Here is a 27,269-nt window from a genome sequence, read left to right on the forward strand (position 1 = left end):
GACCCAGGCCTGAGAACATACCTGATTTCTCACTTCTCTTGTAGCTATAAAATTCTCAATCAAAGTTCAAACAAGGCACTACAAAGGCTGTTTTTTTTGTTGTTGTTTTTCAGCATTGTCACTGTGAAAATGTCACTAGAGTTTCAAAGGGGGTTTGAACAGAAGGCAAGGTTAATTTCTTTTAAATCTTACTTTACCCAACAGGACCAAGTTCTTCTGAACAGTTTTCTCAGAAAGCCTCACAAGCATTGATATGCAGAGAGCTTTAAGACAAGAGAGAATGTCTTTCTATCTTGGTCTTATTTAAAGCTGGTTCTCTGCATGAACAGAAATCAGGATTTTCAAAAGAATCAACAGATCCATCTCCCCATGGCTGAAGACTAGGCCACTGCTCTGCCTGTGAGGTACCTGAGGGCAAATGCTGACAAATGGTCTGTCTCCACCAGTGGTCTGGGCACCTCCTTAGCACACGTGCCTGAGGCCAAAGGAAATATGTGGTACATACGAGGTTTTCTCAGCTTAAGCAACGCACGTCCCCATTTGGCCCAAATAGATGTGTGGAGCACTTACTTAGATTCTCTTTTTGCTATCTATTCTAAAGGAAGATTAAAAACATGTAAATATAGCAATAATTTGCCACCTTGAAAAAAAAGACACGAAAATCTGAAGAAAATAAAAATAGATATCATTTATATTCTATGGAAATACTACGTACTGTGCCAATATTTAACTTATTGGCTCAGACTTTAATTGCCGTCTGAAAAATCAGCATCATTATCTGCATTTTACCAAAGTGGAAGCAGATTCAGAGAGACGTGTCCCAAGACTACACAGTTGGGAAGTGAAAAGGTCAGGATTCAAATTCACATGTGATTAATTCCAAAACCTCTTCCCACCATCCTAAACTGCTTCCATACTAGCTACATATTCCTGTATCTCCAACAGCACAGTTCGTCTTTTCTAAAAGACACCCTTTCTAAAGTACCACGGAAGATACACAACACGCACCAGTTCACTGCTGGCTTAAGAAAACCCTGCCCTTTGGAGAAAGCTGCCCTTTGTCAGTCTGGTACACCCCACATGCAGGTTCGGCTCTCTCTTCCCCAATTTGTGAGATCATATTTAGTGATGCATCTTTCTCTTACATTAGATGAACTGGAAAGACTTTCTAGGATGTTCATCTTGTACGAAATGATATAACTTAGGATACTTAAGCATTCTTTATGATTTTTCCAAATCCATTTTTGAGGCACAAAGTTACCAGTGCTTCCTTCCCAGATCCCACAAGACTTTGAACACCATATTTATTAAAGTAGTTTGAGCTGCTGATATAAAACTACCATGTAACCAAAACCAGGTGATTGTCACATTGGTTTCTCCCACTTTAAGAAAAATCAGGCGAGATGTCATCAAAATGGCGCCGTGAGGTGAGCCTCTGTAAAGCTCCTCTGGAATTTACAACTAATCGGACAACAATAACTCCGGAAAGGACTCCCTGCACACCAGACAGGCAAGACGAAGAGGCCCACTACTAAATTCACCTAAAGGTGGGAGAATCACACACGCACTGGGAAGGGGGGTGGGAGAAGTGCGGGCACAAAGCCACGCAGACGCACGACGCAGACCTAGCTCTGTACTCCCAGTTCGCTGCATACCGGAACTACCACAGGTGCGGAGGAAACAAGTCGGACTGCTAGGGCTCCACTTATGGCCCACAGGGCTGAGGGGGCAGCATATAACACGGCTGAACCGAAGCTCACGGCAGAGACCTCAGAGCAAAGACTGAGGGAAGAAGGCTGAAAACGGTGGTTTAAGCCCTCATTGCTAAGCAGAGAACGGAAGCCTTAGGCACTGAGACTAGCCGCCCCCTCCCTACGCTCCCAGAGCTCGCCCCACCCCCAACTGCCTGGTGCTAGAAGTGATAAAGTAGCAGTGTCAGATCAAAAGGACAAGATATTTGCTGTTCTGAGAACTGTGGACCGCACACACAGATTCGCAGCCCAAGTGGTTCCGGCAATGGGGAGGGAGCTGTGGAAGCAGGACTAGCTGTGATGGTGGTCGCCGCCATTGCTCTGGGCCACCTCTCACAACTCAACCCGCCCCTGGGAGGATCTGGGAGGATCCACCTATCTGGGAGGATCCCTGCTGGAGTAAACAGAACAGCTGAAACATATGGGCTCTGAATCTGGTACAGAAAGAGCTTTGGAACTTCAAAAGCTCTCTGCACCCCCACAGGGACGTGGCGCCCTAAGACCCAGGTGAACTATTAACAGCGGAGAGGCTCGTCTCCCAGGGAATCCCCCCATTGTGTGAGAAGCTGGAATAGTGCAGAGAAAACATAGCACTAATGTATGAGAGAATAAAAAAAAGGCTGCAGTTGGAGAGAAAATAAAACATTCTATCAACAAGTATTGGAAAACAAAAGAAAGGCCTCTTCCTATCCACCTGTTGCAGAAGCCACTCCTGTAAATGTCTAGGAAAAGAAATAGTAAATCAGTAATTGCCAAAATAACCAAGGCAACAAAACAGCTCAGAAAGAAAGTGAAAAGTCTCCAGAAAAGGAACTTAAAGATATGGAAACATGTAACTTAAATGACAGAGAATTCAAGATTGCAGTTCTGAAAAAACTCAACGAGATGCAAGAAAACAAAGAAAGGCAATTTAATGAACTCAGAAATGGAATCAAAGAACAACATGAGCATTTTACGAAAGAGATTGAAATTTTAAAAAAGAACCAAATGGAATTTCTGGAGATTAAGAACTCAATAGAAGAAATGAAGAATGATATAACTAGCTTAGGTAGTAGAGTTGACCAAATGGAGGAAAGAATCAGTGACATCGAAGACAGAAACCTGTAAATTACACAGATGGAAGAAGACAGAAACTTGAGACTTAAAAGAAATAAAAGAACTCTACAAGAACTTTCTGACTCTATCAGAAAAACCAATATAAGAATAATGGGCATACCAAAGGAGAAGAAAGACAGAAGGGAACAGAGAATATATTCAAACAATTTGTTGATGAGAACTTCCCAAACTTGTGGACAGAACTGGATCCTCGAATCCAAGAAGCAAATAGAAAACCTAATTACCTCAATCCCAACAGGCCTTCAACAAGGCACATTGTATTGAAGCTGTCTAAAATCAATGACAAAGAAAGAATCCTCAAGGCAGCCAGGGAAAAGAAGACAGTAACCTACAAAGGAAAGCCCATTATATTATCATCAGATTTTTCAGCAGAAACTCTACAAGCCAGGAGGGAGTGGAACCAAATATTCAAACTATTGAAAGGGAGACATCATGAGCCAAGAATAATATATCCAGGAAAGATATCCTTTAGATATGAAGGAGGAGTAAAGACCTTTCCAGACATACAGAAGCTGAGGGAATTTTCTAATACACGACCTGCACTACAAGAAATACTAAACGAGGCTATTCGACTACCATCAACAGGGCAATTGAAATATAAAAAGCGGGAGAGTAAAGGCCTGAACCGGAATATGGGAATGGAGAAAGTAAGCGTGCTGAAGAAAATGGAATACTCTAAATATCAAACTTTCTTTTACATAAACTTAAGGGTAATCACTCAAAAAAAAAAAAATCCAGAACTGAAACCTATACTGTAATAAAAGAACAAACAGAGAGAAACATCATAGAATACCACCACACAGAAATAATAGACAACAACAAAAAGGCAAAGAAACAATGGAGACACACCCTTAACAGAAAACTGAAGATAGAATGACAGGAAATCCTCACGTATCAATAATAACCCTAAATGTAAATGGATTGAACTCACCAATAAAAAAGCACAGAATAGCAGATTGGATCAAAAAACTAAACCCAACCATATGCTGTCTCCAAGAGACACATCTCAGCTACAAGGACAAGCATAGACTCAAAGTGAAAGGGTGGAAATTGACACTCCAAGCAAATGGTACCCAGAGAAAATCAGGTGTAGCCATAATGATATCACATGAAACAGACTTCAGGGTGAAAAAGATAACAAGAGACAAAGATGGACATTTCATCATGGTAAAGGGGACTATACAACAAGAAGACATAACAGTCATCAATATTTATGCCCCCAATCAGGGAGCACCGAAATATACCAAGCAACTACTAAGAGAACTAAAGGGAGAAATTGACCAAAACACAATTATACTAGGGGACTTAAATACATCATTGACAGCTATGGATAGATCATCCAAACATAAAATAAATAACGAAATAGCAGTCCTATATGACACATTAGATGAAACGGACATTATTGACATATATAGAGCACTTCATCCTAAAACATCAGACTATACATTCTTTTCGAGTGTACATGGAACATTCTCAAGAACAGACCATATATTGGGACATAAAATCAGCCTCAGCAAATTTAAGAAGATTGAAATCATACCAAGCATATTCTCTGATCACAAGGCTTTGAAATTGGATATCAAATGCAAAATGAAAGCAGGAAAAAACACAAACACATGGAGATTAAACAACATACTTTTAAAGAAGGACTGGGTCAAAGAAGAAATTAGAGGAGAGATCAAAAGATACACAGAAACAAATGACAATGAAAATACATACTACCAAAATTTTGAGGATGCAGCGAAAGCAGTTTTAAGAGGGAAATTTATATCATTACAGGCCTATCTCAAAAACAAGAAAAACCCCAAATAAATAACCTTATGTTACACCTTAAAGAACTAGAAAAAGAAGAACAAGTGAAACCTAAGGTGAGCAGAAAAAAGGAAATAACAAAAATAAGAGCAGAGATCAATGAAATACAGAACAAAAAGACAATAGAAAAAATTGTGACAAAGAGCTGGTTCTTTGAAAAGATTAACAAAATCGACAAACCCTTGGCTAGACTCACTAAGATAAAAAGACAGAAGACACTAACAAAATCAGAAATGAAAAAGGGGAAGTTATCACAGACACCACAGAAATACAAAGGATCATGCAAGAATACTATGAAGAACTATACGCCACCAAATTCAATAACCTAGAAGAAATGGACATGTTCTTAGAAACATATAGCCTTCCAAGGCTGAACCATGAAGAAATGGAAAATCTAAACAGACCAATCACCAGTAAAGAAATTGAATCAGTCATCCAAAACCTTCCCAAAAGCAAAAGTCCGGGACCAGATGGCTTCACTAGTGAATTCTACCAAACCTTCAAACAGGATCTAATACCAATCCTGCTCAAACTCTTTCAAAAAATTGAAGAAGCGTCAGTACTCCCTAACTCATTTTATGAGGCCAACATTAAGCCTGATACCAAAACCTTGTAAGGACAACACACACACAAAAAAAACTACAGACCTATATCTCTGATGAATACTGATACAAAATTTCTAAACAAAATTTTAGCAAATCGAATAAAACAATGCATTAAAAAGGTTATTCATCATGACCAAGTGGGGTTCATCGCTGGGGCACAAGGATGGTTCAACATCCGCAAATCCATCAATGTGATACATCACCTAAACAATATAAAGGACAAAAATCGTATGATTATATCAATTGATGCAGAAAAAGCATTTGACAAGATACAACATCCATTTATGATTAAAACACTTAATAAAATAGGTTTAGAAGGAAAATACCTTAACATAATAAAGGCCATATATGACAAGCCCTCCGCTAATCTCATAATTAATGGTGAAAAACTTGAAGCCCTTTGCTCTACGTTCAGGAACACGACAGGGCTGTCCCCTATCACCTCTGCTTTTCAACATAGTGTTGGAAGTCCTTGCCAGAGCCATCAGGCAAGAGAAAGAAAGAAAAGGCATCCAAATTGGGAATGAAGAAGTTAAAATATCACTCTTTGCAGATGACATGATACTATATATAGAAAATCCTAAAGACTCCACCAAAAAGCTGTTAGAAATAATCAACGAACACAGTAAAGTTGCTGGCTACAAAAATCAACGTAGAAAAGTCCATTGCTTTCCTACATACTAACAATGAAATCTCAGAAAAAGAAATACAAAAAACAATTCCCTTTGCAATTGCAGCAAAAAGAATAAAATACCTAGGAATAAACTTAACCAAGGATGTGAAGGATTTATATGCTAAAAACTATAAGACATTTTTGAAAGAAAGTGAAGAAGACACAAAGAAATGGAAAGACATTCCGTGCTCATGGATTGGAAGAATCAACATAGTTAAAATGGCCATATTACCCAAAGCAATATACAGATTTAATGCAATCCCCATCAAAATCCCAATGGTATTTTTTAAAGAAATAGAACAAAAAAATCATCCGATTTGTTTGGAACCACAAAAGACCCCGAATAGCCAAAGCAATCTTAAGAAAAAAGAACAGAACTGGAGGTATCGTACTCCCTGACTTTAGCTTGTACTACAGGGCTACAATAATCAAAACAGCATGGTATTGGCAGAAAAACAGACACATAGACCAATGGAATAGCATTGAGAACCCAGAAATAAAACCACATAAATATGGACAAATAATTTTTGACAAAGAAGCTAAAAACATACAATGGAGGAAAGATAGCTTCTTCAATTAATGGTGCTGGGAGAATTGGATAGCCACGTGCAAAATAATGAAACTGGACTGTTATCTGTCACCATGTACCAAAATCAATTTAAAATGGATCAAAGACTTAAGCATGAGACCTGACACAATAAACTGCATTGAAGAAAACATAGGTACTAAACTTATAAACCTTGGGTTCAAAGAGCATTTTATGAATTTGACTCCAAAGGCAATGGAAGTAAAAGCTAAACTAAACGAATGGGACTATATGAAACTTAAAAGTTTCTGCACAGCAAAAGAAACCATCGACAAAATAAAGAGGCAACTGACTGAATGGGAGATTTTTGCAAACAGTTCCTCTGATAGGGGTCTAATATCCAAAATATACAAGGAACTCATGAAACTCAACAACAGAAAAACAAACAACCCAATCAAAAAATGGGCAGAAGACCTGAAGAGAATTTCTCCAGAGGACTTACAAATGGCAAATAGACATATGAAAAAATGCTCAACATCACTAATCATCAGAGAAATGCAAATAAAAACCACAATGAGATATCACCTCTCCCCGGACAGAATGGCTATCACCAACAAGACAAATAGTAACAAGACAAATAATAACAAGTGTTGGAGTGGCTGTGGAGAAAAAGGATACACTGTTGGTGGGAATGCAGACTGGTGCAGCCGCTATGGAAGGCAGTGTGGAGGTTCCTCAAAAAATTACAAATAGAATTACCATATGACCCAGCAATCCGTCTCCTGGGTATCTACCCCAAAAATTTGAAATCATACATAAAGACACGTGTGCTCCAATGTTCATTGCAGCTTTGTTTACGGTGACCAAGACATGCAAACATTAAAATGTCCTTCGATAGATGAACAGATAAAGAAGTTGTGGTATATATACACAAAGGAATACTATTCGGCGTTAAGGAAAGATGATATGGGAACATTTGTGACAACATGGATGGATCTTGAGAGTATAATGCTAAGCAAAATAAGTCAGACAGAAAAAGCAGAGAACCCTACGATTGCACTGATATGTGGTATATAAACCAAAAACAACAAAAGAGCAAGACAAACAAATGAGAAACAAAAACTCATAGACACAGACAATAGTTTAGTGGTTACCAGAGTGTAAGGGAGATGGGCGTAGGGAGATGAGGGTAAGGGGGATCAAATATATAGTGATGGAAGGAGAACTGACTCTGGGTGGTGAACACACAATGGGATTTGTAGATGATGTAATACAGAATTGTACACCTGAAATCTATGTAATTTTACTAACAAATGTCACCCCAATAAATTTAAAAAAAAATTTTACCTTCTTCAGGTAGGTATGTCCAATTCTTGCACTCTAAGTCAGTTCCCCAGTTACGTCAAAAACTGATTTTTTTTTCTTCTCACAGAATTTTTAATTATGATTGCGCATTAACAATGACGTATTTATTAATATGTCCAAAGGTTTGTATCTCTGCCAACTCCTGCTGGTCTGTATGCTCAGGTCTGTATGCTGGTCTGTATGCTGGTCTGTAACCAGGACATCTTTGTGGACTGTTTATTGCAAGGATTTAGCAAGTGCCTTTCACACATTAGATTCTTTTGTTTGGTTGGTTTTTGTTTTATTTTATACCTTGAAATTTGAACCTCTTATCTCCCTTAACCTTTTTCTTCCCTTTTTTAATTTTTCAATTAAAGTTGACATTCAATATTATTTCATATTAATTTTAGGAGTACAGCATAGTGGTTAGACATTTACACAATTTAAGAAGTGACGCCCACCCCGAGACTAGTCTAGTACCCACCTGGCACAATACATAGTTATTACCATATTACTGACTATATTCCCTATGCTTTACTTTACATCGGCATGACTATTTTGTAGGGTTTCCAGGTGGGAATTCCTGCCCTTTCTTGGGAATTTTTTTCACTTTCCCATTCCCAAATCCCGAGAAAAGTTGAGTGGGAAATCGAGAAAATCGGCTCGTTGAACCCAGTAATACCTACAATGGGAAATAAACATACTACTCACCTACATATACCTATAATGGGAAATAAATGTATCTCTTAGACATTTTTCCTATTTATCACCAGAGTTTCCAGGTGGGAATTTCCACCTGTTCTCAGGAATGTTTTTCACTTTTTCCATTCCTGAATCCCGAGAAAAGTTGGTCGGGACACCGGGAAAATCGGCTCCTTGAACCTAGATGGTTGGTAGTATCGGCCGTCACTTTGTGGAAACGATTCATCATGGAGAACAGAAAACAGCTTGTACCTCGGGATTCAGGAATGGGAAAGCGAAAAAAATTCCTGAGAATGGGTGGGAATTCCCATCCGGAAACCCTACTATTTTGTAACTACCAATTTGTATTTCTTAAAGCCTTCGTCTTTTTCACCCTGTTCCCCGAACTCCCTCTCATCTATTGCTCCAATAAATCTAATACACATCTGACAACATACATAGTTATTACAATATTACTAACTATATTCCTTGCGCTATACCCTACATCCCCATGACTACTTTATACAACCAATTTGTACTCCATTTTTCCCCTTTTTCACCCTTTTCAATGCTCCTCCCATCTGGCACCTATCAAAATGTTCTCTGTATCTATGAGTTTGTTTCTGTTTTGTTTTTTTCTTTAGATTCCACATATAAGCAAAACCACACTGCACCTGTCTTACTCTGTCTGACACTCCACTCAGCACAACACCCTCCCAGGTCCATCCATATCGCTGCAGATGACAAGAACCCATTCCCTTCCATTGCTAAGCAATATTCCATGTACCACCTACTCCTCATCCATTTATCCATTGACAGACACCCAGGCTGCCTCCACATCTTGGCCATTGTAAACAATGCTGCAATAAACAAATGGATGCACATATCCCCTCAGAGTAGCATTTTGGGTTTCTTCACATAAATACCCAGAAGTGGAATTACTGGATCCTTTTTTATCTATTCTTATAGCCTTTGTTTTAAAATCTATTTTGTCTGGTATAAGTATTGTTAACCCAGCATATTATTTTTTTCGTTTCCATTTTCATGTAATACCTTTTTCCATCCCTTCACTTTCAGTCTATGTGTGTCTTTCAATCTGAAGTGAGTCTCTGGCAGGCAGCATATGTAAAGGTCTTGTTTTCTTATCCATTCAGTCACCCTAACTTTTGATTGGAGCATTTAACCAATTTACATTGAAAGTAATTGTTGATAGGTATGTACTTATTGCCATTTCATTATTCATATTTTTTTTATCTTTTTTTGTTGTTGTCTTGAAGAATTCCTACTAAAATTTCTTGTAATGCTGGTTCAGTGGTAATAAACTCCTTTAGCTTTCTCTTGTCTGGGAAGTCTTTATCTGTCCTTCTATTCTAAATGATAGCTATGCAGGGTAATCTTGGATGTAGGTTCTTGTTTTTCAACATTTTGAATATTTTGGGCCACTCCCTCTGGCCTGCAAAAATCTGTTGAGAAGTCAGTCTTGTGGGAGCTTTGGTTTTTCTCTTGCTGCTTTTAAGTCTCTCTGTCTTTAACCTTCGACATTTTAATTATGATGTGTCTTGGTGTAAGCCTCTTTGGGTTCATCTTGTTTGGGACTGTGCTTCCTGGAGGCTAGGGAAATTTTCCATCATTTCTTCAAATAGGTCTTCAATTCCTTGCTCTCTCTTCTCCTTCTGGTACCCCTATCTTGTTAATGTTGGTACGCTTGTTGTTGTCCCATAGGCCCTTTAAACAATCCTCATTTTCTTGGGATTTTTTTCTTTTTGCTGTTCTCTTTGGGTGTTTTCTGCTACCTTGTCTTCTAAATCACTGATTCGGTCCTCCACTTTATCTAATCTACTGCTGATTCCCTCTAATGTATTCTTCATTTCCATTATTGTATTCTTTATTTCTGACTGGTTCTTTTTTATGTTTTCTATCTCCATTATTATGTTTCCTATTTTCTCCCTGAGGTCCTTAAACATCCTTATAACCAGTGTTTAAACGCTGAGTCTAGTAGATTGCTTTTCTCTATTTTGTTTAGTTCTTTTTCTGGAGCTCTGTTCTTTTCTTTTATTTGGGATATGTTTCTTTGTCTCCCAATTTTGGCTGCCTTCCTGTGTTTTGTTTCTATGTAACAGGCAAGGCTGCTATGTCTCCCAGTCTTCATAAAGTTACCTTATTAGTAGATATGCTGTGGGGTTCAGTGCCACAGTCTCCGTGGTCATCTGAGCCAGGTGCTCCAAGTATGTCTCTTCTGTAGGTTATGTGTGCTCTCCTATTGTAGTTGAGCCTTGGTTGCTATTTGCAAATCAGTGGAATGGATACGCCCTCAGGCTGATTGGTTGTGATGACTGGCTGGGACTACAGTACGAGGTATGGTGCAAGGGCTGACCCTATGGAGCAGGATTCGCTTTAGCAAAATTCTGGTGCCTGCTCAGCCTCCCCTTTGGATGTGTCATCCTTGGAGGTGGCTGGCTGATGCTCCAGCTCAGTTCACTCTGAAGCTGGCCATGGGACATGCCAGCCCCTGGACCTCTTGGGAGGGGACCCACCACAGGCAATATTCAGCCACATTCTGTGCCCTGCCCAGACCTACCTGGCATGAGCCACAAAGAAATCCTCAGATGGCCACCACCTGTGCTGTGCTCAGAGGTGTTTTAAGAGACCAAGCCACAAACCAATACTGGCTGCCACTTGTGCTGGACTTAGGGCTGCTCAGCAAGAGGTATGGGACATTCTGAGGCCAGATGCTGCTTGTTTGGGTTTTGTGAACCTTTGTGAGATTTTAGGAAAGTCCACAGCATGAGCCTAGACAGGCCATTTGTATGGAAAAGCCACTGGAAGCATCCTGGGTGGGCCCAAAAGTTTGGAGTGGTGGGGTATCACTAGGGTGGGGTGGACAAACAGTGTTAGCCAGATTGATGGAGACTCAGATATGGCGGCCACCTGCATCTGTACACAGAGAGTGGAGTGGCTTCAACAAAAAAAACAATATCTTCTGCCAGCACTTCTGTCTGGGAAACAGCTGCCCCTCCAGCCTTCTCCCTAAGCCAGACAATTCAGTTCCTCCTCATATGTCCCTGGTGCCTGTGAAGCTGCTTCCCCAGCGCTGGAGCTCAGAGCCACATAGATTGTTTTATTTACCAAGAAATGTATTAATAATTTATAAAAGCCATAAAAAAGCCATACATTTAAGAAGACAGCGAAGAATATCACTTTGAAAAGGTCGACTTTTTTTTTTAACCATCCGGGAGTCTGTCAGTGAGTAAGTCCTTGCGTAGGCCCTTTAACAGGAGCACGTGGGATTGTAGCCAACTTCTGTCTCAGTCATAATGTCCGCTAGTTTTCACAGCTAGAATTTATGGGGACTTGTGTCCCTGGCATTGGAACCCTGAGCTGGGGAGCCTGGTGTGGGACTGGGACCCTTTTCTCCTCTGAGAGGGACCTCCACAAATGAGATATCCCTCATGATTTTTAATAGTTTTACAGTGCTGTGGGACCAGCTTATCCCAAGTCTCCACCCCTTCTACCAGCCTCAAGGTGGCTTCTTCTGGACGTCCTCAGTTGTTGTAGGACTTCAGTTCAGCTAGACTTCAGATGATTCTCAATGATGGTTGTTCTCAATGATGGTTTGAGTGTAAATAGTTTAGCTATAATTTTCATGTGGTCATGAGAAGAGGCCAGCACAGTGTTTACCTACTATGCCATCCTTACCGGAAATCTAGATTCTTAATAAACGACTCAAAATATATGAATCAACTCTACCAGATTGAGTTCACAATAGAATACATAACTGTTAGGTGCCATAAAAGAAGTGCATCTATGCATAGGTCCCTGCGTATTTTATTAAATCATTATAGGCACTTAGTACACATACACACACACACACACACACATTTATCAGGTACTTCCCACTTATGAATTAAACTTTCAACTAAATACCTATAGGAGAATAAGAAATGACAAAAATGGTGGTTTACAGAAAATGACCAAAACGGTGGTTTTCTGATTTTTGTATATCTATTCTGAGTAGTTCAAGGTAATCAAATTTTGTATATCACTATAGCATAATGAAAATATTTCAAATGAAGATCCTGCATGGCTTTATCCAACATCATTTAAAATAAGAAATGTGCTCAAATGTATTCAAGAAGTATATCTACTTAAGTATCACTTTTAAATATAGATTTTCAATCAACAAGAATGAAGTTTCAGCATTTCTACATTAAAAGTTGCCCCAGGGATGTGTTCTTTAAAAATCATGATTACTATCACTTTAATTTTGCATAATGCAATGTATAGTTTTATAAAAGTCTTCCATGGGTTAATTTCTCAAACTCTGTGATATGGCACTTTCAGTATATAAATATTAACTATTATTGAGAATATCTGGAAAATCATATCTGCAACACAAGAAATCTTTACATTTATTATCTCCTTCACTGAAGTCCACAGACCCAGTTATTTCCTCAGGAGTTCTACTCAGGTGGCCATTGGTGTAAATGGCTAAAAAAATTAAAAATTGTGCTTGAACAGTAAAGTAGAAATTCCCAGACTTTAAAAAGTCAGAATACATCATTTTTTAAATATTCTTTCCCTTCTATACTCATCCTCCCACAGTGTTTCACAGTACTTTTCATTTAAAACTTTCTCTCTCTCTCTCTCTCTCTCTCTCTCTCTCTCTCTCTCTCTCTCTCTCTCTCACACACACACACACACACACACACACACACACACACACATACACACATACACACACACACATCCTTAGATGGACTGAATGGCCCAAAAGAAAGTCAACTTACAAGGAAAGGATACCAAAGGTCCTTTATGGTAGTGTTTTTAAAATTACAGGATTGAAATCTATTTAGTATGTATACATGAGCGTTCCAAAAGTGGAATAGAGTGGAATGGAATGCATATTTCTAGGTGCAGTGTTTGGTAAAATCTTTCCTAACATAGGAATCCTGGCACCATAGGAAATTTTGGAGAGGGAGAAGATGTCTGTATGTATGTACAAGTATAGAAACAATAACACCATTAATAAATAGCTCAGACATTTAGAGCTTTGGCATGCTGTGGCATGGAGTAACCACAGCTGAGAATAGTCCTGGAGCAAGAGGTTTCTTGCTTCTGCCTTAACCATGAGAACCATCAGTGATGGCACTGTGTTTAGTGTTTACTACAGAGTGATATCTGAATGCTGGACTCTCTTTTGTGACCCTTTTCCATGAGCCACAGTGAAAACCACTGACTCAAGGAAAACTCCCCCATGGAGTTTCTGAACATATCACAAAACAGGGACTACAAGGAGTAAGGTATCAAAAACATTTAATTGAATATTCAAATAAATGGGACATAATTTTGTACCCCAAAGTGGGTATGAAAATGGGCCATATTGCTCATACAAGTATTTCAGATTTTAAGTTGTACTGTCCCCAGACAATATGACTTTTAAAGTATGACTTATGAATCACACACATTGTGCTATATTGTAAAGACGAAAAGTAACTTTTATGAATATTAACATCTGAGTTCCCACAGTTCTGATTCCTTATTGTATTCATTGCTGGAGAAAAAACAAAAAAAAAAAAGGATGTATGGGCATGTGTGTTTGAGTGTAAAAAAAAATTTGAAGATGGAACCTTAGTCTGTCAAGAATGTCCTCATAAGGGTTAGTTTTCATTTTGGCAGTTTCTAATACAGCTGAAGAAAATGATCTTAGTGGAAGAGAAAGTATAAGCTTCTACAATTTAGAAGCAGGCAATAAGGGAAGTCTTCAGATGTTCTCAAAAGAAGAAATCTTGGATATGCCTCAGAGACTCTGTCTCCAAACTGTCCTTTGATGTAAATGCAGTCATATAAGCTACTCTTGTACTAACAAGGCCCTGGGCCCCATGTAAAGAATCTCCTGGACACAGCAGGGTCTTCCTCCGCCCATGATATTTACATAAATACACAAACACACACCCACACACACGTACACATAAGTACCAGCCACATTTCTCTTTGAGAACAAATGTAAATATAAGCATCAGCCAGGCAACAACAACAACAAAAAGTCTTATAATTAAGTGTAAGGAAAGAGACTACATTGTTTTTCTTGCCATATTACACAATCAATATTGGGTTGAACCACATGACTCAAAAATTGGGTTGAACCATTTGACTGTTTGACTTACAAAAATGACAATTTAGCACAGTTCAACCTAATATTGATGGAATCTGTACCACGTACAGAGCCCATAAGGATAATTATATTTAATGTACTACCTTTACAAAATGATAGTGAAAATAACAATGCTACAGTGAAAGCCTTATGATAATTTCACAAAAGTTAGAGAAAGAATAATGTGGGAGGATGCCTTAAGACATGTGCTTGCAGGGGTGGGATATAAACAAGCAAGAGTAGGAAGTCAAATCAATATAATATCACTGAATACACACAATTCAGAAGATATTTCATCCTTGTTCTGAAGCACCTACAATTTAGTTGGGAATATATAATGAAGAAAATTGTACCTAAGACTACTATATAATAATCACTTGGGGCAGATATACTGGCACAAAGAATATCAAACTGGACATGTCTTTAGAATTTAAATAGTTTAACTCCTTTATAAAAACAAAAGCCAAAAAACTGATGCTTAAAGATGTTAGTACTACTAACATATCAAAGGTTTCCCTGTTCACTAGTCATTTTAAGAAATGTTTAAATGTCAAAAAATGTTTAAAGTGCTCCATCGATTTAAATATTGCATAGAGGTCAAGGAGGGTTAAGATCAAATAAACGCCACTGGATTTCACAAATAGAAGATGGACAAAAAAATAATAATAAATCCCAGAGGGATTAAATATTTAAGTAAAAAGGCTCTGGATAAACAGACTGATTGCATGCGTTTATTTACATCTCTTCTCAAAATTCAACTTCAATGACAGTAAAGAAATAAAAAAGGAATAAACAGAAGGACAAAAACAGGAGAGGCATCATTAGTAAATGAGAGAGTTTAATACATTTTACAGAAACGTAAAAGAGGATAAAGAATGTAAACAACTCAGCAGAACAGAGAACGCACCACAACAAAAGTGCCTGTACAGGGCAACAAATGAAGCAGCCGTCAACTCTCACCACAACAGTCACACACACAAACACACTCAGGTTGAGGAGCTGGTTCCACCAAGTACTCCAGAATGTGAGGATAAATTACAACACTGACAATAGGGTACTGTCTGAAAATCTGGGTATATAAAATTGAAGGGCCTTCAAGTCCCTTCCTCGACCCTAACACTGGCAAGGGAAGACCTTAATAAACAGCTATATAGCAAACCTAGGAAAGAATCAGCACAGATTATAGCCAAAAGTCAGAGACTTCAAAATGTGGGGGCAGGGGTTGTAGGAGTTCTTTAGTTGAAAAAAACAGAACAATCACATTATCTGATGCATTGAACCTTTCATAATAATATTGAGAGGCACTTGACAGATCTGATGAAGCACAAACAATTCTAAATAGTTCACATTAAAATAGCAATGAAAAAAAGGCAATTAAAAACTCCAGGGAAAACAAAAGCTTTATGTAAAACAATCTGATAAGACTTCGTAAAAATTTAAAACTTCAGCTCATCAAAGAATACCATTAAGAAAGTGAAAAAGCAAGCCTCTTTCTGAGAAAAAATGTTTACAAAATATCTATGTGATAAAGGACTCATATCTGAAATATATAAAGAACTTCTACTAATAAAAAAATAACAAACAACCCAAATAAAAAACAGGCAAAAGATTTAACAGACACTTCACAAAATACTAACTACCAATACATGAAAGGATGCTTATCAGGGAAATGACAGTACAATTGGGTATCTGGTATGATACAAATGTTCTATACTTTGACCTAGGTGGTAGCTATGCAGATAACTATATACATAAAAATTCACCAAGCTGAATACTTAAGAATTATATACTTTATTCGATAAAAATTGTACTTTCATTTTTAAAAATTTAATCCTCAGCAATCAATATTTTTTTGCTATAGATTAAAGGATGTGGAATTAGAGGGATGGATATAAGAGAGCTAAATTACCTAATCTTTACCAAACATGAAAGGATAGATCCAGAAGTAGTTACTTAAGCATATTTTTGAGAAATCTTATGGTTAGTAAGTACTGCCCCTGGGAAACAATACTAGAGGTTGAGGAGAGGGAGGAGAAGGGGCTGCTATTTTTCATAACCAGCCTCTTAATAATATTTGATTTTTTAAACTATGCATATATTAATTTGATGGGAAATAAAATAATTTAATGTTTAAAGAAATTTTAAATTCTAAATTATTAAATGTGTGATTATCAGATACTTATCACATATCATAAGGTGAAGAAGGCCTTCTAAATATGCCTCAGTGACACCTTTTATTCTCCCAGTTCACCATCCATTCCCCCTTCTGTATTCTAATTTTCCTTCCCCTTCCATTATCAGTCCATATGGTATAGAAGGAATTTCTCATCCCAGCTTCAATAGTTGCTTGTGACTCAAGCCCATATCCAACCTGTGGTCCTGGCCCTTGTCCAGAGAGATTTTTTTTCTTCCAGGAGGCACAAGGCCCAATTTGGACCAATGAGGGCTATACTGAGGAGTACTCTGTATAGACATTCTAGTACTTAGAACTGCTGGCAGCCATCTTGCCATCAAGAGAGAAGAACTAGCCCAACAATGAGGTTGACAGAATGGAGAGCGGAGATGAGAGATGGGAGAAGGCACCCGAGCACTGATATCTGTGGTTGAGCCCCTGGTTCCATGCAGGCCTGAAGTGTGTTGACCCTTGCCTTTTCATAATTATAAGAGGCCATATTGTGTAATGGAATCCAAGCACTGGAATGCTCGGGTTCATACTCTGGCTGTACTACTTACTGAGTGACCTTGGACATATTAATTACTTAATCTCTTTCTCATCTATAAAATGGGATGGTAATAGTACCTACGTCATAGGATCAAATGAGTTAATATACATATATAATATACATGCATACATACGCATCTATTTTATAGATGCATTTGTACAAGAATATATGTATATAGAATAATGCAAATGTATATTTATATAAAATCTCATTTAAAGTTACACGTACAAAACCATATTTTTTATTTATTTTAAATTGTTTTCCTTAAGCGAGTTTGAATTGAATTTTCTGATACTTACAAGTGGCAAGATTCTAATTCAACACACAAAAGAGAAACCATACAAAACCATTTCACAGATTTAAGCAAATATACATAAAACATAAACATTCTCTATACCAAAAAAAATCATCAAAAATATTAAAAAGTAAAAAGGAAAGGAAGAAAGACTGTTTGCAAGCTTTAGGATATGGTTCTACCCTCACAAATAACAAGATGAATGCTACACAAAATGTGCAAACAGATAAACATACAACAGGCAAATGAAAGACAAATGGCAAATGGAATGCAAGAAATAATGTTCAGTTTCTAAAATTCAAAACAAATGAAATAAACTAATTTTTCTAATGACATAGCTGAAGATTATTTTAAATTTTATTAATCTGGTGTTGGCAAGTGGCTCAGTGACTGTGGGTGAGAATGTAAACTGATACCACCCTTCTGAAAGGCAATCTATCTATAATAAAGATAAGCATACCTTTGAAACAATAATTCTTCTTCCAGGCATTTATCTAAGGAGATACTTAAAAGTGTTTGCCAATATTTTTCCTGCAAGGTTTCTCACTGATTTGTAATTATAACCAGGAACGTTGAAAACTACCCAAAATATAGGGGATTCATTAAAATCCATACATTCCAATACTATTCATTTAAAATGTTGGTAAAAAATATACCTGTATTGAAGAATGTTCATAATTATTAAATGAAATAAACAGGTTACAAAACCATATCTATATTTATATATATATATAAATATATATATAGATATATACATATATATCTATATATATATCTATATATATATAGATATATACATATATATAGTATATACATATAAATATGTATATATATAATATATATATATATAGTATTCCCCCCTAATCAACATGGGAGATACTTTCCAGGACCCCCAGTGGATGCCTGAAACCGTGTATAGTACCAAACCCTGCATATACCATGCTTTTTTCTATACATACATACCTATGATAATATTTAATATATGTTAGGAACAGTAAGAGATCAATAACAACTAATAAGAAACTAGAACAATTATAACAATATATCATAATAGAAGTTAAGTGAATGTGGTGTCTCAAAATCTCTTCTCATACTGTACTCACCCCTTCTCTTCTTGTGATGTGAGATGATGCAATGCCTACATGATGAGATGAAGTGAGGTGCATGACATAGGTGTTGTGACACAGTGTTAAGGCTTCTCCTGACCTTCTGACGATAACAGTTACTTCACCACAAGGCCGGCAATCCCACGACAGCTGAGAGGGTTACTAAGTGAATAACGGGTGGGGAAGTGGACACACATGGAGGTGCTGGACAAAGGGATGATTCGCATCAAGGATGGGACGGAATGGGACAGTGAGATATCACACTATACCCAGAATGGCGTGCAATATAAAACTTACAAATTGTTTATTTCTGGAATTTTCCATTTGCTATTGTCAGCATGTGGTTGACTGTGGATAACTGAAATCGTGGAAAGCCAAACCAAGAATAAGGGGGGACTAGTGTCGTATGAGCCTATATTTCAGTTGTACTCATGTAAATATACACATATGGGAAAAGATCTTTAAGGTACACATCAAATAATAGTGAAATCTCTGGGTGGTGAAATTATGAGTGACCTAATTTGTTGGAGTTGTTTTTAGCTTACATGTATATTTCATTGTCTCCAATGAACCCTTATTGACTTGCAGTAAGAACAAAAAATGTATTTTAATCCCATAAAAAGCCATAAGTTACCTCTCAGAGTAGTTTCAGTCATGCATGTGGAGCCCAAATGCATGCAGCCTGTAAGTGGAGCACAGATAATGAGAAAGGGAGTGGAGACAATGAATCCAATTAAAGAGAGTGGACTCTTTTTTGGAAAGATTTGGTTGTAAAAACTAGCAAAGGGTCTGAGAACATACGCAGTATATAGTTATTGCAATGGCGCATGTGCATTGGGAAAGAGGAAGAGACAAAAGATGTAAAATGAAGGTGTCATGGGGGCAGATGTGTAATGAAGCCTGCAGCACCTGAGCTTTCCATTGTCTAGGAGCTTCCAATGGGCTTGGCTGGGCTCCCTCACCTGGATTTCCCCCTCCCTGTGCTGCACAGGCTCGGGAAGGCCACAGAACTTACCCAGAGGCAGAACCCACCCTCTCAGCCTCTTGGTGTCTTAACCTCCTCAACCAGGTGCAACAGGCACTTTTCATCAGCCACTTTCCCCAGGGAAGAGAACAGGACCCTTGAAGCCCTGCCCGAGGCTCCAGGCCGACCCCCATTCCCATAGACGAGTGACCACCATCCAGAACTGCAATCATAACACACACTTGACCTTAATAATGAAAAAGTGAGTTTTCCCCATTTTGTGAGGGCTTAAATGCTATGTAACACAGATTAAATTGTCTTTTCATTTATTTGTGGCATAGTAACAGCTGGTGACCTAGATTAAGAAATAATATGTGAAAAGACACAATAGATCACTAAATTCCTTCACAAATGGAAAGCGGATTCAATGAAAAGCTTCAGACCAAAGATTCCAGCAATTACTTGGCAGAGAGGGGAGTACCTACAAGTGGGTAAAATGAGGTATGAAAAACATGTTGACAAAATCTGGCTCAGATCCCACCAGATCCTAGCTACTTTATGGACAAGTAATCAGGGGCTGGCAAGGGGCAGTAAACCTTGCTAATTGAGCTGCTGAAGGAGCGGCAGGAGAGGGTCACGTTAGTTCAGGATGAGCTTGAGGAGATATTAAAAGAAATACAATCCTCTTACTGCATTGAGAATGTGCATGTGTGCAGGGCCGCCCGCCCACGACAGGAAAAGGGACCAGTGCCCCATTCTGCTCAGTTCCTAGGATCAGCGGGAAGTGGATGGCAGCCGCAGCCTGCATCTGAAGAGGAAAATTCACTGCCACAGTGAGCAACGGGGCAAATCCGACTTCCACTAAAACAGGAAAAGGCTCAACCCCCAGTAACCCAGGGATGGAAAATCCTGCATTAGCTGGTGTTAATTTTCAGGTTCAAGCTACCACATGAATGTCCTTTGCTCAGAACACAAATGAGGACCTCAGTGGCGGCAAGGGCTTGATGACAAGCCGTCTCAGGGCAGCCAGCCAGCCCAGCGCCCGGTACAGTACCGCTGCCACCGCTCGGGTAAGGACCTGGGACCCGCTGGTGCGCATCTCTGGGGGAGAAAAATAAATGACTGCGGCCAGTTGGCTTGTAAAACAACAGGGAACCCGCCCGTGCAATATGGATTTTTTAATGGAATAAAACGCTCTCCTTTGTGCACAAATGTCCAGAGAAGATGTTCGGTTCAGGGCATTTTTGACCTTCCAGAGAAGGACACCGGCGTCAAAAGGGTCACACAGAGAAGGAGACGAAAAAAGTGTGTGTGCAGACGTCCCCTTTGAACTCCGGACCCACTGCCAGCCGCATTAAACGACTGTGGGCTTCCCCCTGCGCCCCTTTCTCGGTCACCGCAGGGACGCGGCGGAGTTCCGCGCTAACCTGGCGGCCCGCCGCACCCCGCAGCCCGAGGACCCACCCGCCGCAGTGCCGCCCCGACCTGCGGGCCCGGACACCGGCGGAGCGGCCAGCCGCGCGGGGGCGGCGCGCGGGAGGCTCGGGGACGTGCGCCTCCGCCCGGCTCGGCGGCCCTGCCTCCGCCCCGGCCCCGCACCCGGCCGCCCGCGCTCCCCGGGCCCGCTCGGCCCTCGCCGCCCGCCCATCGCCCGCCCCTGACCTTTTCCTGCGCGCGGTTGAGTCGTTTCTGGACGTTCTTGGCGAAGATGCCCGTCTTGATGTCGGCCATGGCTGCGGGTCCGCGAGGCTGCGAGCAGCAGAGCGCGCGTGGGGCCGGCGGCGGGGAGGACGCGGGAGGCGGCGCGCGAGGCGCGGGAGCCGGAGGGAGGGGCGCGCCGGGACCCGCGAGCGCGGGGGGGGGGGCGGGGGCGGGACGCGCCGGGCGGCGGCGGCGACGCGGGGCGGGCGGGGGCGACGCGGGGCGGGCGGGGCGGGCGGGGGCGACGCGGGGCGGGGGGGGGCGGGCGCCGGAGCCCGCAGCGGTGGAGCCGCAGGCCGGGAGGACACGCGAAGCGGCAGGTCCCGAGCCTGCGTCCGGGCTCTTTTAAGGTGGAGTGGGGGGGGGGGGGGCGGGAGGTGGAGAAGCGGCCAGCGCTTTTGCCAAAAAAAAAGTGCGGGGAGGGGAGAAGAGGGAAAGGAACGCCCGAGGGATGTGGAAACCGGCGAGATTGGAGCCGCTCTCAGGTGGAGGGGGCACGGGTGCCCGCGAGAGTGTGCCCCTCGCCACCCGCGTGTCCGAGAACTGCTGGGCGTCTCTCTGCGCTCGGGAGGCTCAGCCCAGGACTGAAACTGACTGGAAAATCAAGACTGTGCAGGAGTCAGAGCGGCAGCAGGGAGACGAGGGAAGGACCGATCCTGACATTTATTTGAACTTGAAGACAAAGCTTGGCGCTTGGGCGGATAGGTTCTGTGTGGAGAAGGGTCGGCCCCTCCAAGCTACGTGCTGAGCTTTGGTGGTGTCTGTAATTCCCGCCCCGAGCAGAGGCCCTGGAATAGGCCGGTGCTCATTCCCCAAGAAGCGGTCCATGGGAGGGAAGAGTCAGGTCCCGTGTTGCTTCGCATCAGTATTATGTGACCGGGGCCTCTTCATCTGTTACTTCTTGCAAACTTTCTGGCAATCTAAACAGGGATGCAGCATCTTCAGTACTCTTAGCACAAGAAAGAATAATAAGGATAAACGTGTCCTACAGCTACCTGGAGCTCTTGAAGTCTCTGACCAGTGGTCACACTAGTCACAGTCATTTCTCTCTGAGTGTGAGGAGAGCAAGGAAGGTGGCCCAGCCAACAGGTCAGAGTGTGTCAAGTACCTGCGGGTCTCTGTGAGCATCTCACTGGCCCTCTGGAGTAGACTGGTGCTCTGGCAGCCCCTATGACCTGCCCCTCCCCCCTGTGCAGTTCCCTCACCTTGATTCTAGAATGCTATTGTCTGGCCTTTACAGGAAGATCTGCTGGAGCCCGCTGCCAGGTCCAGGCCTGAGCCTTGAGAACGCAGCCAGCTTTTGTACTCTGAGGAGTCATGTGCCTCCATGTAGGTCAGCTTCCCTGCTGGAAAAAGCCCCTTGGAGAGGCCATGTGGGAAGGGAGAGGTGCTGAGATTGCTTGGACAGGGAGCAAGGACAAGATGAGCCCAGCTGAGCCCAGACTTTAACTGACCCCATGGCTGAAGACAGCTACACAAATAATCATCAGCAAGACCAGAGAAGAAGCACCCAGTGGATCCCAGTCAAGAGAGATGGTGATCAAACCAAATCATAGTTGTTGTAAGCCACTAACTGTTGTGATGTGGTTTGTTGTTTTTCTTAACTGAAATACCTAGTGTATTCACTTGGCTCTTTTTTTTTTAGGATGACTATTCATCCTACTTAACCTGTGAATGAAGAAATTTCCAGGACATGGGACTTGCAGTGCTAGAACCAGGAAAGTCCTGAGTAGACCTGGATGAATTTGGTCACCCTATTTCCAACAATCCCGGTGAACAAGGAGATCAGAGGGAGGCCAAGGAACACCTGATTCGTCTCCTGGTCAACTTTCAGTAGGAACGACTGCTCAGATGCCAGGAATTTGAGTCTGCTCTCCAAAACAGGGGCTTCAGAACCTGAGCTCTGCCTCGGGATCTTGGTCATGAGGATACAAGCTTCAGAATGCTGGAATACACCAGAGAGCACATCCGTCCACCATCAGTCACTCTTATACTATGGCCCCCAGAGCCCACTCTGCTCCCGTGCTGGGCCCAGCTACAGCTCCCATTGCAGACAGCACTGCCCTCTCTCTAACAAATACAGTGGATTTACTTTTGCTCTACTTCCATCAAGCCTGAGCCATCAGTTCCCACCATACCAGCCTTTGTCTCTCTTTGTAGTTATTCCCCCACCAATTTTCGGAACACAGTGAATATCTTTGGAAGTAAAATTGCAAATGGTTAACTTTTCTTATCATTCAGATGCCCAAATCTAGTTCTGTGTTGTGGGTGGAAAAGGGAAGCTTGTCGTTTCTTGATAATTCTATTTGGAATAATACATGCTGAGCATATTAAAAAGTTATTATGTGCAAATTGTTATCAAATCATTTCACTCAAAATGAGGGGTGAACCATGTGGCTCATTGTAACCACTCTGGGATATCGTTGAAGCAGTTTAGCTGGTACTTTATAGGTGCTCTGTGAACATTTGTTGAAAAATGCATGCACGCATGAGACTAGTTCATGAGCACTCATCCTTAGCTATTTCTTCTCATAATTCTGCAATAATGCTACTGGAAGAGTGGTAGGAGAGCAGGGGACTCCAACTACAATGATTTTTAAATATTGTCATACCATACAGTGGAGTCTTTTTGCATACAAAACCTTATGCAGGACCCAAATATATTAATCAGATGGGCCCTCCCTGGTTGTATGTACAGAGTGTTGGGTGCCCAGAGCCCCACCCATTAGGCTGCCCCCTTGCCCCCTGCCCCTGTCTCTAAAGAAGATCCTCAGAGCTGCAGAATTCCCTGCACACAGTAGGAGTCCACAAGCCAAGTGACCTTAGAGGTACCTTCCATGTCCAAACTTGTAGGACCCCTGCTTTTGTGGGTGGTTCCTTCATTCCAACACCACTGGGCCTACCCACTAAATTGCCTTCAGTCCTTGAGTCTCTTCCTCAGAGTTGCCATCCATTTTTCTCCTCAGTCAGTCAAGGAAAAATGTGGCCCAGGTGACCCAAAATGCATTTCCATGGAGATTAAACTATTAATAAAAAGTAACTCCAAATCTTTCCAATGATGGAGAGAAGCTGAGATGTCAAATTATATATTACATTCTTCGGGTAAGGTTTGGGAAAAGTATCACAACTGCAACCCAGGTCTTCATCCCAGCAAGGCAGAATTCCTGAATTAATTAATTTTAACTTCCAAATCACCTTCCTTCCTTCTTAATTCCACTTCAAATTGGTTAAGTCAAAAATGTGAATTGTGATGTTTTGATAATCTGGAATAGGCCCAGAATTGCTACTATGTTATCACAAGACTCATTTTCCATGTCTTAATGGCACAAAAGTTGATCCTTGCCTATCTTTAAATCTTGTAAGTCCAGTTTAGGCCCTTAGGGAAGGAGATTTCTAGATCACTTTTAAATGTACCTAGCTCCAAAGTTATTAATACATATATGCTGTATATTGTACAACTTCTTTGTGTCACTGCACAGTAAGTCCTCACTTAATGTTCTCGTCTATAAGTTCTGTAACAAAAGCAATTTCACCGCAGGCTAATTGATATAAATAAGGGTTAAGTTCCTATGGCATACGTCTGGTCACCAAATCATCAGCAAACCTCTAAATAAAGGCCCAAAGTACCTCTGGTATTAAACACTAAAATAAATATGAACTATACATATATTTAAGAAAGATTAATGAAAACAAGTAAGACAGTGATTTTTCCAGTTCTGGGTGGCCAGAGCCTCTTGGGGCTGCTCAGGGTGCAAGCAGGCACCCACCCTGGGCAAGACACCCACCCAGGACGCACTCCCACACCCACACTCATTCAGACTGGGGCAACTGAGACACTGCAGCTCACCCCACGTGGACACCTGTGGGATGTGGGAGGAAACAGGAGTGTCTAAGGACAACCCAGGGAGACATGGGAAGAACGTGCAAATTCCACACACACACAGTAGTAGCCCTGGAGGGGAATTGGTTTCTTTTTTCCTCATCAATGTTACAATGGAGCAACAGTGAACAAAACAAAGTTATTCCAAGACCTGCTATATAGAAAATTCAAGAGCTGCTTCATTTCAACATTCGTTCTGTTGAACCTAATTAGAATTTTCAGCCCAACCAAATTATAACTGGTCCTTATATTTACATGTTTGTTTAAAAACTCAGATAAAATTTTTTGTCTCACAAATGTTAAAATTTCAGTGAAAGGAGGGTGCTCTGTAAAGTATATATTTTTTCCCACTGAGTGTCATACACTTCAAGTGAGAACATTCAAGTGTAGAGTCACAGCCAACTCTTCAAATTCTGCTAGCTATTTACATGTTAGTTCTACATATGTTTTTACTAAATTTGGCCTACATAGCTACCTTCTTCCATTCTTAATTTAATGAGTCTAAAAATAGTAACGTCCTAACTACATTAATAATACTGATATATCACTGATATATCCTGAAATACTAAATAGGAGGCAAGAGTTTTGTTTTAAATAAGCAGAGCCACTGGCCCCTAAGGAAAACAATGACATTGTATTAAATTACCTAATAACGTTAACATATTTCAGCGCCATGTTTGATGCCTTCATGCAAAATCGGTGCAAAATGACTCCTACATCCCAAACACACTGTGTGAACATCGCTAACAGCTCAGCAGCCGGCTGAGAGGCCAGGCAGCAAAACAAAATGGAGTTTCTCAGTAACCACCACTCTTTCTGGAGAAAGGGACAGTTCCTGAAAATATTTTAAGCTATTTTCTGTCCACAAATAAGCTATAAAAAATTCCACACGCAATGTGAGAATCAGCACATTTATCTGGGCTACCTACCTAGTGTACTCTCTTAATTGCTTATGTGGCTAGATAATTTTATCAGGAAATTTCCTAGCTTGGACAACCCCCAACATTGTAATAGTGATCTACTTCAAAATCTCTTAACAAATGCCTAATTATATCACATGTTGGCAGAGATCTTTTGGGTTCAAGGAAGTTATTTTTGGTTAAATTTGTTCGTATTTATATTTTATATGAATATAGCTATCCAAATGTGCCACCTTTGACTGCCCCCCTGTCCTCACCCCATCTTCTGCCATCCCAAGCACTGCTCTCCCCAAAGCTGCTCCCAGAGCTGCGGGCCTCAGCACAACAGGTATTACTTTGGACCACAATGTCCATCCACGCAGAGCCGGCACTTGAGCCAAAGGCCCGGCTAAGGAGGCCAACCTGGGTCGTGGCAGGACTTTATGTGCAGGACGCCTGGATTAGGCACCATGTCCTCCCAAACCCCTGCCTGTTCCCCTGCAGTAGAGCTTCCTTCCTCTCAGAGGCCACACGACCTATTACACATCTAAAATTCCTCATTCCCTTCACCACTCTTCTCTGAAGACCCCACCATGCTGCTGCTTAGAGCCACTTGCCAGGAATCAAGACAGCTGCGTGGTGATGATGGGAATAGTATTCCTCATGTTACTGCGATTACTATATATCAGCAGCACTGGGATTAAACAGGCTTCAGTAAACTAGCCTAGGACAGAATCTTTCATGGATTGAATTGTGTCCCTGTGGTATACTGACTTACAATAAGAAATATTATATTTCATCATTGTCCTTGTTCCTGGCACAGAGCTTCTAAAACCTTTGTGATTTCCTAAGTGATTAGAGCAATAAAGGTATCTTTTGCTATTCTTAAGAAAGCCACTCTCAACCACACCTGAGTTTATGTTAATGACGTGACTTTTGGAAAGCCCCTAAGGATGGAGGCTGGTTGCCAGGGCAACCAACTTTGTGATTAGAGGGTTAGAACTTTCAGCTCCCCACTCCATCCCCAGACCTCTGCGGAAAT

At 40.9% G+C, this 27,269-nt stretch overlaps 1 protein-coding gene and 1 long non-coding RNA gene across 2 annotated transcripts in view; one reads left to right on the forward strand and one right to left on the reverse strand.

Annotated features, from left to right (window-relative positions):
- AMPH (amphiphysin) overlaps window positions 1-21,593 on the reverse strand; it is a 237,470-nt gene extending 215,877 nt beyond the window's left edge. Inside the window, exon 1 of the mRNA XM_081080325.1 lies at window positions 21,410-21,593. Coding sequence (XP_080936451.1) covers window positions 21,410-21,478 — 69 coding nt within the window. The 5' untranslated portion in view covers window positions 21,479-21,593. The remainder of the gene's footprint in view (window positions 1-21,409) is intronic.
- Window positions 21,594-21,696: 103 nt separating this feature from the next.
- Window positions 21,697-23,797, forward strand: LOC308510317. Its single transcript, XR_013995328.1, has 3 exons — window positions 21,697-21,798; window positions 22,689-23,009; window positions 23,094-23,797. It is a non-coding gene; the product is annotated as an uncharacterized lncRNA (long non-coding RNA).
- Window positions 23,798-27,269: the final 3,472 nt, after the last annotated feature.

This window comes from Rhinolophus hipposideros (assembly GCF_964194185.1).
Source record: "Rhinolophus hipposideros genome assembly, chromosome: 18".
In the NCBI taxonomy this organism is placed as follows: Eukaryota; Metazoa; Chordata; class Mammalia; order Chiroptera; family Rhinolophidae; genus Rhinolophus; species Rhinolophus hipposideros.